Source organism: Anolis carolinensis, unplaced genomic scaffold, assembly GCF_035594765.1.
Source record: "Anolis carolinensis isolate JA03-04 unplaced genomic scaffold, rAnoCar3.1.pri scaffold_24, whole genome shotgun sequence".
NCBI lineage: Eukaryota > Metazoa > Chordata > Lepidosauria > Squamata > Dactyloidae > Anolis > Anolis carolinensis.
Genome location: NW_026943833.1, coordinates 901892 through 920372, shown reverse-complemented (window position 1 = coordinate 920372; position 18481 = coordinate 901892). Strand labels below are relative to the sequence as shown.

Genomic DNA, 18481 nt, shown 5'->3' with positions numbered 1-18481 from the left:
TTATATTATATTATATTATATTATATTATATTATATTATATTATATTGTAATATAATAACTATAATATAATATAACATGACATAATATATATTAATTATATTTTTTATATATATATATTATATGAATACATATATTATATTACATTATTATTATAATACAATACAGTAATCTAATAATAATCTAATACAATATGAAACAATATTATAATCTGATATAGTAATAATATTACAACACAATACAATATTGTATCATAATAAGATAATATAATAATATAACTATAATATAATACACAATACAATATTGTATCGTAATAATATAATTTATATTATAATACTATATAATAATATAATTATAATACTATACTATTATTAGTATATAATTACAATCCAATACAATGCATTATCATATTCTAATTATATAATATAATGTAATATAATAATACAATGCCATAAAATAATATTATAATAATATATCATTATGTAATATAATAATGCAATGCAATAAATTAATTTTATAATAATTTAATATTATTATAATATAATACAATTTAATAATATAATATTATTATAATATAACTGTAATACAATACAATAAATATAATATACTATTATTATATAATTATAATCCAAGACAATGCATTATCATATTCTAATAATATAATATAATGTAATAATACAATTCAATAAATTAATATTATAATAATAAAATATTATTATAGTATAATAAAATATAATATATTATTATAATAAAACTGTAATACAATAAATATAATATACTATTATTAGAATATAATGCATTATCATATTCTAGTAATATAATATAATGTAATATAATAATACAATGCAATAACTTAATATTATAAGAATTTAGTATTATTATAGTATAATACAATATAATAATATAATATTATTATATAACTGTAATACAATACAATATATATTATATACGATTATTATAATATAATTACAAACCTATACAATGCATTATCATATTATAATAATATACTGTCATGTAATAATACAATTCAATATTTTAATATTATTATATTATCTATATATATAAAATGATAAAGTTGTTTGCGCAGTGACTATAACAACAAAACTAAACATCCCAGAAATACGAAATTTGGCAACACAATGCAAAAGGCTTGCCTCCAGGTTACAACAACACAACCACACCACAAAACCACAATCCAGACCCACAAAACTCACAACAACGCATCATGCGATAACAACACAACTAAACGCCCCAGAAATACAAAACTTGGCAACACAATGCAAAAGCCTTGCCTCCCATTTGTAACAACACAACCACACCACAAAACCACACAGGACCCACAAAACTCACAACAACGCATCGTGACTATAAGAACACAACTAAACGCCCCAGAAATACGAAACTTGACAACACAATGCAAAAGCCTTCCCTCCAGGTTACAACAACACAACCACACCACAAAACCACAATCCAGACCCACAAAACTCACAACAACGCATCATGCGATAACAACACAACTAAACGCCCCAGAAATACAAAACTTGGCAACACAATGCAAAAGCCTTGCCTCCCATTTGTAACAACACAACCACACCACAAAACCACACAGGACCCACAAAACTCACAACAACGCATCGTGACTATAACAACACAACTAAACGCCCCAGAAATACGAAACTTGACAACACAATGCAAAAGCCTTCCCTCCAGGTTGTAACAACACAACCACACCACAAAACCACAATCCGGACCCATAAAACTCACAACAATGCATCGTGACTATAACAACACAACTAAACGCCCCAGAAATACGAAACTTGGCACACAACTAAACGCCCCAGAAATACAAAACTTGGCAAAACAATGCAAAAGCCTTGCCTCCCATTTGTAACAACACAACCACACCACAAAACCACAATCCGGACCCACAAAACTCACAACAATGCATCATGACTATAACAACACAACTAAATGCCCCAGAAATACGAAACTTGGCAACACAACACAAAAGCATTCCCTCCCAATTGTAACAACACAACCACACCACAAAACCACAATCCGGATCCACAAAACTCACAACAGTGCATCGTGACTATAACAACACAACTAAACGCCCCAGAAATACAAAACTTGGCAACACAACACAAAAGCCTTGCCTCTCAGTTGTAACAACACAACCACACCACAAAACCACAATCCGGACCCACAAAACTCACAACAACGCATTGTGACTATAACAAATACAAAATTTGACAACACAACTCATCCACCTCCCCAATCCCTACATTCACACTTGGCCTCCAAAAAAACAATTACAATAATAACAATGACAACAACAACAACAATAAGAATCAACACCATCACAGGCAAGAAACAGCCAGGCACTGAGGCTGAGAGGCCAGTCAGTGCTACACTGGGCCTCCAAAAAGCAATACAGTAGCATCTAACTTATCCAGCCTTCATGACCACAACAACAACAACAATAATAAACACCTACACAGGCAAAACAAAAACAAAAAAAGGACTATTGTACCACAATAAAAATATAAACCGCACTCAGCAGAATCAGACATTACAACTAACAACAAACCAAAGACAACAGGGATTTCAAGCAATTATCAATCAATACAAAAATTGAAGAAGGTCACAGACTTCAAATACTACGACTAATGTGAGTATAAAGAAGGTGGAGGTCACAGCATCAATACAACCTAATGTAGACTGAACAACACCACCAGACTCAGACACAGCAACGCGTGGCCGGGCACAGCTAGTTATAATATAATGCAATAAATATTATAGTAATATAATGTTATTACAATATAATATAATACAGTAAACATAATGGTAATGATAATGCAATGCCATTGGGCTGAGATGATGTGACCTTGTTGTCCAGAGAGGCGTTGACCCTGCTGACCAACCAGGCGAAGGTCCGGCCGTAGATGGCCTTGGCAACGGCGTCACGGGCATAAAAAGCCAGGTCCACGTTCAGTGGACTCAGGACCTTAAAAGAAACACAAACACAAACTCGCACCTATATAAAAAAGAAGCACAATATATAAATATGAATATGAATAAATAAAAAATGCATTTATCTTGTTGTCTCCTGCTGCCTCGTTATTCACAATGCTACTTAAGGCCCATTAAACCTCACTCCTCAACATGTCTTGTTCTAATTCACTCAACACATCATCAAAGCTACCCTCTATATTGAGTGGCCCTGTTTACGTCAATCTCCTGCTGCCTTGTTATTCGCAATGCTACTTAAGGCCCATTAAACCTCACTCCTCAACATGTCTTGTTCTAATTCACTCAACACATCATCAAAGCTACCCTCTATATTGAGTGGCCCTGTTTACGTCAATCTCCTGCTGCCTTGTTATTCGCAATGCTTCTTAAGGCCCATTAAACCTCACTCCTCAGGATGCCTGGTTCTAATTCACTCACCACATCGTCAAAGCGATCCTCGATATTGGGTGGCCCTGTTTACGTCAAGATCCTGCTGCCTTGTTATTTGCAATGCTTCTTAAGGCCCATTAAACCTCAGGATGCCTGGATCTAATTCACTCAACACATTGTCAAATCTATCCTCAATATTGGGTGGCCTTGTTTACGTTGATATCCTGCTGCCTTGTTATTCGCAAGGCTTCTTAAGGCCTATTAAACCTCACTCCTCAACATGTCTTGTTTTACTTCACTCACACTCCGTCAAAACTATCCTCGATATTGGGAGCCCCTTTTAACGTCAATCTCCTGCTGCCTTGTTATTCGCAATGCTTCTTAAGGCCCATTAAACCTCACTCCTCAGGATGCCTGGTTCTAATTCACTCACCACATCGTCAAAGCGATCCTCGATATTGGGTGGCCCTGTTTACGTCAAGATCCTGCTGCCTTGTTATTTGCAATGCTTCTTAAGGCCCATTAAACCTCACTCCTCAGGATGCCTGGTTCTAATTCACTCACCACATCGTCAAAGCGATCCTCGATATTGGGTGGCCCTGTTTACGTCAATCTCCTGCTGCCTTGTTATTCGCAATGCTTCTTAAGGCCCATTAAACCTCACTCCTCAGGATGCCTGGTTCTAATTCACTCACCACATCGTCAAAGCGATCCTCGATATTGGGTGGCCCTGTTTACGTCAATCTCCTGCTGCCTTGTTATTCGCAATGCTTCTTAAGGCCCATTAAACCTCACTCCTCAGGATGCCTGGTTCTAATTCACTCACCACATCGTCAAAGCGATCCTCGATATTGGGTGGCCCTGTTTACGTCAAGATCCTGCTGCCTTGTTATTCGCAATGCTTCTTAAGGCCCATTAAACCCCACTCCTCAGAATGCCTGGTTCTAATTCACTCACCACATCATCAAATCTATCCTCGATATTGGGTGGCCCTGTTTACGTCAATCTCCTACTGCCTTGTTATTTGCAATGCTTCTTAAGGCCCATTAAACCTCACTCCTCAAGATGTCTTGTTCTAATTCAATAATCACATCATCAAAGCGATCTTCAATATTGGGGATCCCTGTTTAGGTCAATCTCCTGCTGCCTTGTTATTTGCAATGCTTCTTAAGGCCCATTAAACCTCACTCCTCAGGATGCCTGGTTCTAATATCCTCACCACTATGTCAAAGCTATCCTCGATATTGGGGCCCCCTGTTTACATCCATCTACTGCTGCCTTGTTATTTGCAATGCTTCTTAAGGCCCATTAAACCTCACTCCTCAACATGTCTTGTTCTAATTCACTCACCACATCATCAAAGCGATCCTCCATATTGGGGCCCCCTGTTTACGTCGATCTCCTGCTGTCTTGTTATTTGCAATGCTTCTTAAGGCCTGTTAAACCTCACTCCTCAAAATGTCTTGTTTTAATTCACTCACCACTCCGTCAAAGCTATCCTCGATATTGGGAGCCCCCTTTAACATCAATCTCCTGCTGCCTTGTTATTGGCAATGCTTCTTAAGGCTCATTAAACCTCCTCAACATATCTTGTTCTAATTCACTCACCACATCATCAAAGCGATCCTCAATATTGGGGGCCCCTTTTAACATCAATCTCCTGCTGCCTTGTTATTTGCAATGCTTCTTAAGACCCATTAAACCTCACTCCTCAGGATGCTTGGTTGTAATTCACTCAACACATCCTCAAAGTGATCCTCGATATTGGGGCCTCCAGTTTACGTCGATCTCCTGCTGCCTTGTTATTTGCAATGCTTCTTAAGACCCATTAAACCTCACTCCTCAGGATGCCTGGTTCTAATTCACTCACCACATCGTCAAATCTATCCTCGATATTGGGTGGCCCTGTTTACGTTGGGATCCTGCTGCTTTGTTATTCACAATGCTTCTTAAGGCCCATTAAACCTCACTCCTCAGGATGTCTGGTTCTAATTCACTCACCACTCCGTCAAATCTATCCTCGATATTGGGTGGCCCTTTTTACGTCGATCTCCTGCTGCCTTGTTATTTGCAATGCTTCTTAAGACCCATTAAACCTTACTCCTCAGGATGCTTGGTTGTATTTCACTCAACACATCCTCAAAGTTATCTCTGATATTGGGTGGCCCTGTTTATGTCGATGTCCTGCTGCCTTGTTATTAGCAATGCTTCTTAAGACTCATTAAACCTCACTCCTCAACATGTCTTGTTCTAATTCACTCACCACATCATCAAAGCGATCCTTGATATTGGGGGGCCCTGTTTACGTCGATCTCCTGCTGCCTTGTTATTCGCAATGCTTCTTAAGGCCCATTAAACCTCACTCCTCAGGATGCCTGGTTCTAATTCACTCAACACATTGTCAAATCTAGCCTCGATATTGGGGGCCCCTTTTTACGTCGATATCCTGCTGCCTTGTTATTCGCAATGCTTCTTAAGGCCCATTAAACCTCAGGATGCCTGGATCTAATTCACTCAACACATTGTCAAATCTATCCTCAATACTGGGTGGCCCTGTTTACGTCGATATCCTGCTGCCTTGTTATTTGCAATGCTTCGTAAGGCCCATTAAACCTCACTCCTCAGGATGCCTGGTTCTAATTCACTCAACACATTGTCAAATCTATCCTCGATATTCGGTGGCCCTGTTTATGTCGATATCCTGCTGCCTTGTTATTTGCAATGCTTCTTAAGGCCCATTGAACCTCAGGATGCCTGGTTCTAATTCACTCAACACATTGTCAAATCTATCCTCGATATTGGGTGGCCCTGTTTATGTCAATCTCCTGCTGCCTTATTATTTGCAATGCTTCTTAAGGCCCATTAAACCTCAGGATGCCTGGATCTAATTCACTCAACACATTGTCAAATCTATCCTCGATATTGGGTGGCCCTGTTTACGTCGATATCCTGCTGCCTTGTTATTTGCAATGCTTCTTAAGGCCCATTAAACCTCAATCCTTGATATTAAAATTAGTTACTTATCTCTTCGGGCCAGCCTCTGGAATTGAAATAAATATAAATACCTCTTCAAAGCGGGCTTCAATCTTCCTGTGCGTCAGCGCCTCCTGCAGGATGGACAAATGGACCCCCAGAAGCTGGGAAATAATCCAGGAAACAATATTGGGAATTAATTAGAAATAATTGATCTCTAGATAATTCCGTTGGGACCTTATCCCCATAATGTTGAGAATGTTTTCATCAAAGACATACCAGTATTTTAATTTGGATGATAAAGAATATATGTGCCAAATTTGGTCCCGGTCCATCAAACTATGTTATATGCATTTGAGGTACAAACAAAGATATGTACACCCCCATTTTATAGTTTTTTGGGACACTGCCCCCAATTTTGGGGAATGTTTTAGTCAAAACCATACCAGTATTTTAATTTGGACGATAAAGAATATATGTGCCAAATTTGGTCCCGGTCCATCAAACTATGTTTTGTGCATTGGAGGTACAAACATATATACGTACACACCCATTTATTAATTTTTGTGACTCCAGCCCTGAAGAAAGGGAATGCCTTCAATCGAAACCATGTCCGTATTTTAAGTTAGACTACAAAGGGCCTGTGTGTAACAAGTTTGGCCCGGATGCGTCTAAAATGTAGGAGCCTTTGGGGATCAAACAAATATATGTACAGGCACCCCTATAGATTCCATACCTTTGATATCCACTTAATTTGAGTCCCCTTGACGATAATGGCGTGGCCATTGGAGTCTTCCTCGAAATGGACGTTACCCAGGTGCAAAACGCTGCCGATAACGCTGAAAAGATTCTGCAACGAGAATATTATAATATATGGTAATATATAATAATAATAATAATAATAATAATAATAATAATAATAATAATAATAATAATAATAATAAAAATATAATATAGACCTCGATGTCTGCGGCCGAGAAGTCAATGACGGTGAAGGCTTTGTTGACGGTCCTCCAGTCGCTCCGGTCGTTGATGGACGAGACCTTGGCACAGCCACCCTGTAGTCCGGGAAAAGTAACTTTTCTTTCAAAAGTAACTTGCTGCTTTGAAGGCATTAGTTACCTTCATCCAATTACTCCAGTTATTCCTCGTTATTCCTGGTGAGACCAGCCTGGGACTGCAGATATATTAAGTATGGTGGAAACATACCATAGACTCACCTGGAGGACCTAGAAAAGTCCTAGAGAGGTCGTATATTTTTTCAAAATATTCTAGGTCCTCCAACCCAACTCTATGGTGGAAACGTAACATAGAATCATTTGGAGTCCTAGAAAAGTCCTAGGGAGGTTGTATATTTTTTAAAAATATTCTAGGTCCTCTAACCCAACTCTATAGTGGAAACATACCATGAACTAACCTGGAGGACCTAGAAAAGTCCTAGAGAAGTTGTATATTTTTTCAAAATATTCTAGGTCCTCCAACCCAACTCTATGGTGGAAACGTAACATAGAATCATTTGGAGTCCTAGAAAAGTCCTAGGGAGGTTGTATATTTTTTAAAAATATTCTAGGTCCTCTAACCCAACTCTATAGTGGAAACATACCATGGACTCACCTGGAGGACCTAGAAAAGTCCTAGAGAGGTCGTATATTTTTTCAAAATATTCTAGGTCCCCCAACCCAACTCTATGGTGGAAACATACCATAAAGTCACCTGGAAAACCTAGATAATTCCTAGAGACGTAAAGAAATTTATAGGTCCTCCAACCCAACTCTATAGTGGAAACATAACATAGAATCACCTGGAGGACCTAGCAAAGTCCTAGCTAGGTAGTATATATTTTTTCAAAATATTCTAGGTCCTCCAACCCAACTCTATGGTAGAGGCATACCATAAAGTCAACTGGAAGACTTAGAAAAAAATCCTAGAGAGACCAAAGATGTTCCAACTCATTGTTGGAAACATACCATAGACTCACCTGGAGGACCTAGAATAGTCCTAGAGAGGTCATATTTTTTTCAAAATATTCTAGGTCCTCCAATCCAATTCGATGGTGGAGGCATACCATAAAGTCATCTGGAAGACCTAGAGAGGCCAAAGATATTCCAACTCAATGTTGGAAACATACCATAGACTCACTTGGAAGACCTAGAAAGTTCCTAGAAAGGTCAAATAATGTCTTGGTCCTCCAACCCCACTCTATAGTTTAAACCTACCATAGACTCTCATTGAAGACCCATAAAATTCCTAGAGAGGTAAAAAATCCTGGTGGAGACATATCATAGACTCACTTGGAGGACCTAGAAAGTTCCTAGAAAGGTCAAATAATGTCTTGGTCCTCCAACCCCACTCTATAGTTTAGACCTATAAAAGTCCTAGAGAGATCAAAAAATCCTGGTGGAGACATATCATAAATTCACTTGGAGTTCCTAGAAAGTTCCTAGAAAGGTCAAATAATGTCTTCGTCCTCCAACCCCACTCTTTAGTTTAAACCTACCATAGACTCTCATTGAAGACCTATAAAATTCCTAGAGAGGTCAAAAAAATCCTCGTGGAGACTCACTTGGAGTTTCTAGAAAGTTTCTAGAAAGGTCAAATAACGTCTTGGTCCTCCAACCCCACTTTATAGTTTAAACCTACCATAGACTCTCATTGAAGACCTATAAAACTCCTAGAGAGGTCAAAAAATCCTGGTGGAGACATATCATAGATTCACTTGGAGGACTTAGAAAAGTCCTAGAGAGGTCATATTTTCTTTTAAAACTATTCTAGGCCCTCCAGCCCAACTCTGTGGTGGAAACATACCACAGACTCGCTTGGAGGAAATAGAAAAACCTTTTAGAGAGGTCAAGGGCGTCCTGGCTCCTCCCACCTGGACTAGGTACAAGTACTTCCGGGGGTCGCGCTGGAGGCCCAGTCGTTGGAGCAGCTCCTCCGTCCCTCCCTCAAGCAATTGGTAGAAGATGTGGAAGTTCCTCTCGCCAGGATTCTGGTGGACGACGCGGGATTTCTCGATCAGGTAGCTCAGGATGTGTCCGCCAACAGGGGCGCCCTGTGGGGAACAAGACGAAATATGCAGTCGAAATCCCACCAATATTTTAATTCAGGCAATCAAGTGTTTGTATAACAAGTTTGGTCCCGATCCTTCTAGTCCCATAGACGCCATTAAGGAACAAACATACATACCAATTTGTTGATTCTCGTCGCCCTCTTGTGGCTACATAAAAAACAAGAAACTGGTATATATGTTTGTATGTTTGTACCTCAAAAGCTTCTGCATGACTTCATGAATCGGGACCAAACTTGGTGTACAAACCCTTCAGTTCCCAACTTAAAATATTGGTCAGTTTTCGACTAAAAATACAAACAATAGTCAGTGCTAAAGATCATGCATGCAGTACACATACGTAACCATATGAGGGCGACTTAAACCATAAATTTGTATATATGTTTGTACCTCAAAGGCTTCTTTGTGACTGGATGGATCGGGACCAAAATTGGAATACAAACCCTTCGTAGCTCAAATTAAAATATTGGTGAGGTTTTGATTTAGACAACCCACAGCATTCAGTGCCAGGCCCCGAAATATGTATGTATGTATGCAATGCACTTATGGAACCACAAGAGGGCTACTAAAACCAATAAATTGGTATATATGTTTGTTCCTCAATGGCTTCTATGCGCTTTGATGGATCGGGACCAAACTTGGTATACAAATTCTTCAATATCCAACTTAAAAAACAGATCAGGTTTCGACTCAAAGAACCACCATAATTGGGCCCAGGACCTCACAACATGTATGTATATACACAGCGCTTATGGTATGTAACCATAAGATCTAAGTGCTATTTCACAGGTATACATGAGAAAGGAAATCCATTTTTCAGTCTGGTGTTTTAAGTTGGATTATGAAGAGTGTGCCTACCGAGTCTGGACCCGATCCGTCAAGCGACGGAGGAGCCTTTCTGGAACAAACAAATATATATATATATCTTGCGATGCATTGTGTTGTTGTTGTTGTTTTGTTTACCATGAAATCAAACTGGATGTCCATGTATTTCCCAAACCGGCTCGAGTTGTCGTTCCGCAAGGTCTTTGCGTTGCCAAAAGCCTGCAGAGAAAAGCATCACAGTTCAGATACTGAAAATAATACAAAAATAATAAATTTTTGGCGCCCCCTATTGTCCAATTCAGATAATGAAAACGACAGAAATAATACTATCTATTGCCCCCTAGTGGCAAATTCAGATAATGAAAATGATAGGAAAAATACTTGCTGGCACCTGCTAGTGTACAGACACTGAAAAAAAATGGGAAATGAATATATTTTGGCGCCCCCTAATGTCTGATTCAGATACTGAAAATTATAGGAAAGTAATATTATCTATCGCCCCCTAGTGTTCAATTCAGATGCTGAAAATAACGAATAATACTATCTAGCACCCCCTGGTGTCCAGAGATTGAAAATAATAGGAAACAAATACATTTTGGTGCCCCCTAGTGGCCAAGTCAGATACTGAAAATGATAAGAAAATAATACATTTTGGCGGCCCCTAGTGGCCAACTCAGATACTGAAGATGATAAGAAAACAATACTCTCCAGTGCCCCCTAGTGGCCATTTCAGACACTGAAAATAATAAGAAAGTAATCAATTTTTGCCCTCTCTAGTGGTCAATTCAGATAATAAAATAATAGGTAAATAATCAATTTTTGCGCCCTCTAGTGGCCAATTCAGATATTGAAGACAACAGGAAAATAATACATTTTGGCTGCCCCCTAGTGTCCAATTCAGATAGTGAAAATGATGGGGGAAATACTATCTATCACCCCCTAGTGGCCAATTCAGATAATGAACATAATAGGAAACAAATACATTTTTGCACCGCGAGTCGCATATTCTGATACGAAAATGATAGGGAAAATACTATCTGGCGCCCCCTAGTGGCCAATTCAGATACTGAAAATGATAGGAAACAAATTGCTATATATCGCCGCCTAGTGACCAATTAAGATAATGAAAATAACAGGAAAATAATATTATCCGCTGGCCAAGTCAGATACCAAAAATAATAATCTCTGTTGCCCCCTATGGTCCACTTCAGATATTGATAATAATAGTAAAATACCGTAATACATTATGGCGCCACCTAGTGTCTAATTCAGATACTGAAAATAATAGGAAAATACTATCTACCACTTACTAGTGTCGAGATGCTGAAAATAATAGGAAATGAATACATTTTGGTGACCCCTAGTGTCCAATTCAGATACTGAAAATAATAGGAAACAAGTACATTTTGGCGCCCCCTTGTGACAAATTCTGATATTTAAAATGATTGAAAAAACATTCTCTGGGGCCCCTAGTGGCCAATTCAGATAGTGAAAATGATAGGAAAAATTAAAATCTATCGCCCCCTAGTGGCCAATTCAGATTCTGAAAATAACAGGAAAACAATATTATCCACTGGCCAGATACCAAAAATAATAATCTCTGTTGCCCCCTATTGTCCACTTCAGATATTGATAATAATAGTAAAATAATAAATTATGGCGCCACCTAGTGTCTAATTCAGATACTGAAAATAATATATATACTATCTCCCCCTAGTGCTCAATTTAGATACTGAAAATAATAGGAAAATACTATCTACCACTTACTTAGTGTCCAGATACGGAAAAAAAAATAGGAAATAATACATTTTGGTGACCCCCTAGTGTCCAATTCTGATAATGAAAATGATAGAAAAAAAAAACTCTCTCAAGCCCCCTAGTGGGAAATTCAGATACTGAAAATAATAGGAATCAAGTACATTTTGGCACCCCCTTGTGACAAATTCTGATATTTAAAATGATTGAAAAAACATTCTCTGGGCCCCCCTAGTGGCCAATTCAGATAATGAAAATGATAAGAAAAATTAAAATCTATCGCCCCCTAGTGGCCAATTCAGATAATGAAAATAATAGGAAAAATTAAAATCTATCGCCCCCTAGTGGCCAATTCAGATAATGAAAATGATAAGAAAAATTAAAATCTATTGCCCCCTAGTGGCCAATTAAGATTCTGAAAATAATAGGAAAATAATATTATCTGCTGGCCAATTCAGATTGTGAAAATAATACTCTCTGTTGCCCCCTACTGTCCTCTTCAGATATTGATAAAAATAGTAAAATAATAATTTATGGCGCCACCTAGTGTCTACATTTTTGCGCCCCCTTGTGACATATTCTGATACTTAAAATGATTGAAAAAATTTCTGGGTCCCCCTAGTGGCCAATTCAGATAATGAAAATGATAGGCAAAATTAAAATCTATCACCCCCTAGTGGCCAATTCAGATAATGAAAATAATAGGAAAAATTAAAATCTATCACCCCCTAGTGGCCAATTCAGATAATGAAAATGATAGGAAAAATTAAAATCTATCACCCCCTAGTGGCCAATTCAGATAATGAAAATGATAGGCAAAATTAAAATCTATCACCCCCTAGTGGCCAATTCAGATAATGAAAATGATAGGCAAAATTAAAATCTATCACCCCCTAGTGGCCAATTCAGATAATGAAAATAATAGGAAAAATTAAAATCTATCACCCCCTAGTGGCCAATTCAGATAATGAAAATGATAGGAAAAATTAAAATCTATTGCCCCCTAGTGGCCAATTCAGATAATGAAAATAATAGGAAAATAATATTATCTGCTGGCCAATTCATACTCTGATAGTAATATTCTCTGTTGCCCCCTACTATCCTCTTCGGATATTGAAAATAATAGTAAAATAATACATTATGGCGCCACCTAGTGTCTAATTCAGATACTGGAAGTAATAGAAAAATATACTATCTACCACCCTCTAGTATTGAAAATAATAGGGAACGAATACATTTTGGCGCCCCCTAGTGTCAATTCTGATGCTGAAAATGATAGGAAAATGGTGCCCCCTATTGGCCATTATAAAACCATGATTCCCTTAGGATTTCACCTCTAAAACCGGATTGGAGAGAAGCAGCCGGTCTCGGATGACCAGGAGCTGCTCGGTGGTGGGGCACGTCATGGCGAAATACTGGAGGATCTTCTTGGAGGCCTCCGTTTTCCCGGCCCCACTTTCCCCCGAAATGAGGATGAAGTGGTTGTTGTACTCGGTGCACATGATGCGGTAGGCGTTGTCCGCAATGGCGTAACTGCGGAGAAGAAAAAGGAACAGATTCGCATAAACACGCCCCCTGGTGGCCAATATTGGAAAGAGTAGCACATTGTTCTCTGGTGCCCCCTTGTGGACAATTCGGATACTGGAAACAACAGAGAAATAATACTTTCTGGCTCCCCCTAGTGGACGATTGAGATACTGAACATGATAGGAACATACTCCCCCTATTGGCCAATTCAGATATTGAAAATAGAATAGTGTCTCCTATTGGTTAATTTGGATATGGAAAATAATACATTTTGGCGCCACCTACTGGCCAATTTAGATCCCAAAATAATGGGAAAATAATAAATTTTGACACCCCCCTATTGGCCAATTTAGATACCAAAAATAATAGGAAAATAATACATTTTGGCACCCCCTTATTGGCCAATTTAGATACCAAAAATAATAGGAAAATAATAAATTTTGACACCCCCCTGTTGGCCAATTTAGATACCAAAAATAATAGGAAAATAATAAATTTTGGTGCCCCCCTATTGGCCAATTTAGATACCGAAAATAATAGGAAAATAATAAATTTTGACATCCCCATTGGCCAATTTAGATACCAGAATAATAGGAAAATAATAAAATTTGGCAACCCCCATTGGCCAATTTAGATACCAAAAATAATAGGAAAATAATAAATTTTGACACCCCCCTGTTGGCCAATTTAGATACCGAAAATAATAGGAAAATAATAAATTTTGGTACCCCCCCCCTTATTGGCCAATTTAGATACCAAAAATAATAGGAAAATAATAAATTTTGACACCCCCCTATTGACCAATTTAGATACCGAAAATAATAGGAAAATAATAAATTTTGACACCCCCCTATTGGCCAATTTGTTTACCGAAAATAATAGGAAAATAATAAATTTTGACACCCCCCTATTGGCCAATTTGTTTACCGAAAATAATAGGAAAATAATAAATTTTGACACCCCCCTATTGGCCAATTTGTTTACCGAAAATAATAGGAAAATAATAAATTTTGTACCCCCCATTGGCCAATTTAGATACCAAAAATAATAGGAAAATAATAAATTTTGGCGCCCCTCTAATGGCCAATTTCGATACCAAAAATAATAGGAAAATAATAAATATTTTGGCGCACCCTATTGGCCAATTCAGATACCAAAAATTATAGCCTCTGGTGTCACCTATTGTCCTCTTCAGATATTGAAAGTAATAAGAAAATACTCTCTGGTGCCCCCTAGTGCGCAAATCAGATATTGCAAATATTCAGAAAATAATACTTTTTGGCATCCCCTAGTGGCCAATTCAGATACTGAAAATAAGGGGAAATTAATGCTCTCTGGTTCCCTCTATTGGACAATTTAGATACTGAAAATAATACTCTCTGGTGTCCCCTAGTGGTCAATTGAGATATTGAAAATAATATGAAATTAATATTCTCTGCCTCCCTCTATTTGCCAATTGAGTTATTGACAAAAATAATATTTTCTGGTGCCCCCTATTGGCCAAATCTGATTTTGAAAAAATAAGAAATTAATATTCTCTTGCGCCCCTATTGGCCAATAATAAAAATATAAATAAGAGCAACACATGAATGGGACTCAGGAAGTTCTCCTTACATGTGGGGCGGGAGTTCAAAAAAATTAACTCCTTTGTACTGCTCCATCTGCTTCTTGGTGTAAATGTCCAACTCTTTGTAGGGATTGACCGAGACCAAGAGAGTGCCGATATAGGTCTGGAAGAAAAAAAATACAACATTAGTGCCCCCTAGTGGCCAATCCAGAAACTAAATATAGGAAGGGATGTTGTATGTCTTTCGGGCTGTGTGGCCATGTTCCAGAAGTATTCTCTCCTGACGTTTCGCCCACATCTATGGCAGGCATCCTCAGAGGTTGTGAGGTATACCTAAAATAATAGGGATATGCTCTCTGGTGCCCCCTAGTGGACAGTTCAGATATGGAAAATAATAGGAAAATGCTCTCTGATGCCCCCTAGTGGACAATTCAGATACTGAAAATAATAGGAAAATTCAGATACTGAAAATCATAAGGAAATTCAGATAATGAAAATAATAGGGCAATGCTCTCTGGTGCCCTCTAGTGGAAAATTCAGATACTGAAAAAAAATATGAAAATTGAGATACTGAAAATAATAGGGAAATGCTCTCTGGTATCCCCTAGTGGAAAATTCAGATACTGAAAAAAAATATGAATATTTAGATATTGAAAATAATAGGGAAAATTCCCTGGTGCCCCCTAGTGGACAGTTCAGATATGGAAAATAATAGGAAAATGCTCTCTGATGCCCCCTAGTGGACAATTCAGATACTGAAAATAATAGGAAAATTCAGATACTGAAAAAAAAATATGAAAATTGAGATACTGAAAATAATAGGGAAATGCTCTCTGGTATCCCCTAGTGGAAAATTCAGATACTGAAAAAAAATATGAAAATTTAGATATTGAAAATAATAGGGAAAATTTCCTGGTGCCCCCTAGTGGACAGTTCAGATATGGAAAATAATAGGAAAATTCAGATACTGAGAACAATAGGGAAATGCTCCCTGGTGTCCCCCTAGTGATCAATTTGGATACTGAAAATAATAAGGAAATTGAGATAATGAAAATAATAGGGCAATGCTCTCTGGTGCCCCCTAGTGGAAAATTCAGATACTGAAAAAAAATATGAAAATTTAGATATTGAAAATAATAGGGAAAATTCCCTGGTGCCCCCTAGTGGACAGTTCAGATATGGAAAATAATAGGAAAATTCAGATACTGAGAACAATAGGGAAATGCTCCCTGGTGTCCCCCTAGTGATCAATTTGGATACTGAAAATAATAAGGAAATTGAGATAATGAAAATAATAGGGCAATGCTCTCTGGTGCCCCCTAGTGGACAATTCAGATACTGAAAAAAAATATGAAAATTTAGATATTGAAAATAATAGGGAAAATTTCCTGGTGCCCCCTAGTGGACAGTTCAGATATGGAAAATAATAGGAAAATTCAGATACTGAGAACAATAGGGAAATGCTCCCTGGTGTCCCCCTAGTGATCAATTTGGATACTGAAAATAATAAGGAAATTGAGATAATGAAAATAATAGGGCAATGCTCTCTGGTGCCCCCTAGTGGACAATTCAGATACTGAAAAAAAATATGAAAATTTAGATATTGAAAATAATAGGGAAAATTTCCTGGTGCCCCCTAGTGGACAGTTCAGATATGGAAAATAATAGGAAAATTCAGATACTGAGAACAATAGGGAAATGCTCCCTGGTGTCCCCCTAGTGATCAATTTGGATACTGAAAATAATAAGGAAATTGAGATAATGAAAATAATAGGGCAATGCTCTCTGGTGCCCCCTAGTGGAAAATTCAGATACTGAAAAAAAATATGAAAATTTAGATATTGAAAATAATAGGGAAAATTCCCTGGTGCCCCCTAGTGGACAGTTCAGATATGGAAAATAATAGGAAAATTCAGATACTGAGAACAATAGGGAAATGCTCCCTGGTGTCCCCCTAGTGATCAATTTGGATACTGAAAATAATAAGGAAATTGAGATAATGAAAATAATAGGGCAATGCTCTCTGGTGCCCCCTAGTGGAAAATTCAGATACTGAAAAAAAATATGAAAATTTAGATATTGAAAATAATAGGGAAAATTCCCTGGTGCCCCCTAGTGGACAGTTCAGATATGGAAAATAATAGGAAAATTCAGATACTGAGAACAATAGGGAAATGCTCCCTGGTGTCCCCCTAGTGATCAATTTGGATACTGAAAATAATAAGGAAATTGAGATAATGAAAATAATAGGGCAATGCTCTCTGGTGCCCCCTAGTGGAAAATTCAGATACTGAAAAAATAGGGAAATTCAGATAATGAAATTAATAAGACATAGTTCTCTGCTGCCCCCTAGTGGACAATTCAGATACTGAAAATAATAAGGAAATGCTCTCCGCTGCCCCCTAGTGGTAAATTAGGATAATGAAAATAATATGAAAATATTTTCTAGTGTCACCTAGAAGCCAGGTATTGAAAATAGAAATATGGTGACCCCTAGTGGTCAATTCAAATACTGAGAATAATAGGACATTGTTCTCTGCTGCCCCCTTGTGGTCAATGCAAGTACTGAGAATAACGTAATAGCTACGTAGATGAGGTTCTCCCGGTATCTCTTCTGGAGGTTGTCCATGAAGGAGTCCTCGCTGGTGTGGGAGTCCAGCAGGACAAAGTCCTGGACCCCGACCCGGTCGCGGGCCACCAGTGCCCCCTCCATGTTCAGCTGGTGGGCCTTCCTCCACGCCACTTCCGCCTGGGAAAAGAATTAAACAAATTGAGATACTGAAAGTCATAGGGAAGTACTCCTCTCTGGCTCCCCCTAATGGACAATTGAGATATTGAACATAATAGGAAAATAATACTCCCCCTATTGGCCTATTCGGATACTGAAAAAATAGAGAAATAATACTCTCTAGTTCCCCCTAGTGGGTGATTGAGATATTGGATATATTACAAACATTATATGTATCAGTCGTCCACTATTGGCCAATTTGGATACTGAAGATATTAAGAATGTGGTCTATGGCTCCCCCTATTGGCCAATTCGGATACTGGAAATATTAGGAATGTGCTCTATGGCTCCCCCTATTGGCCAATTCGGATACTGGAAATAATAGGAAAATACTCCTCTCTGGCTCCCCCTCGTGGACAATTGAGATATTGAACATAGCACAAACATACTCCCCCTATTGGCCAATTCAGATACTGAAAATAATAGGATAATACCCTCTGGCTCCCCCTAGTGGACAATTAGGATATCGAACACAATAGGAAAATAATACTGTGGCCAATTCAGATATTAAAAATAGAAATATGGTGCCCCCTATTGGCCAATTCGGATACTGGAAATAATAGGGAAATAATTCTCTCT

At 37.9% G+C, this 18481-nt stretch overlaps 1 protein-coding gene across 1 annotated transcript in view; it reads right to left on the bottom strand.

Moving 5' to 3' along the window:
- The window catches only part of myo1h (myosin IH), a 51672-nt gene extending 33823 nt beyond the window's left edge, over nt 1–17849 (bottom strand). The window contains exons 1-9 of the mRNA XM_062966579.1: nt 17702–17849; nt 15162–15277; nt 13355–13553; nt 10404–10484; nt 9246–9425; nt 7333–7431; nt 7110–7223; nt 6466–6537; nt 2886–3005 (exon numbers count right to left, since the gene is read on the bottom strand). Coding sequence (XP_062822649.1) covers nt 2886–3005; nt 6466–6537; nt 7110–7223; nt 7333–7431; nt 9246–9425; nt 10404–10484; nt 13355–13553; nt 15162–15277; nt 17702–17827 — 1107 coding nt within the window. The 5' untranslated portion in view covers nt 17828–17849. The remainder of the gene's footprint in view (nt 1–2885; nt 3006–6465; nt 6538–7109; nt 7224–7332; nt 7432–9245; nt 9426–10403; nt 10485–13354; nt 13554–15161; nt 15278–17701) is intronic.
- Nucleotides 17850–18481: the final 632 nt, after the last annotated feature.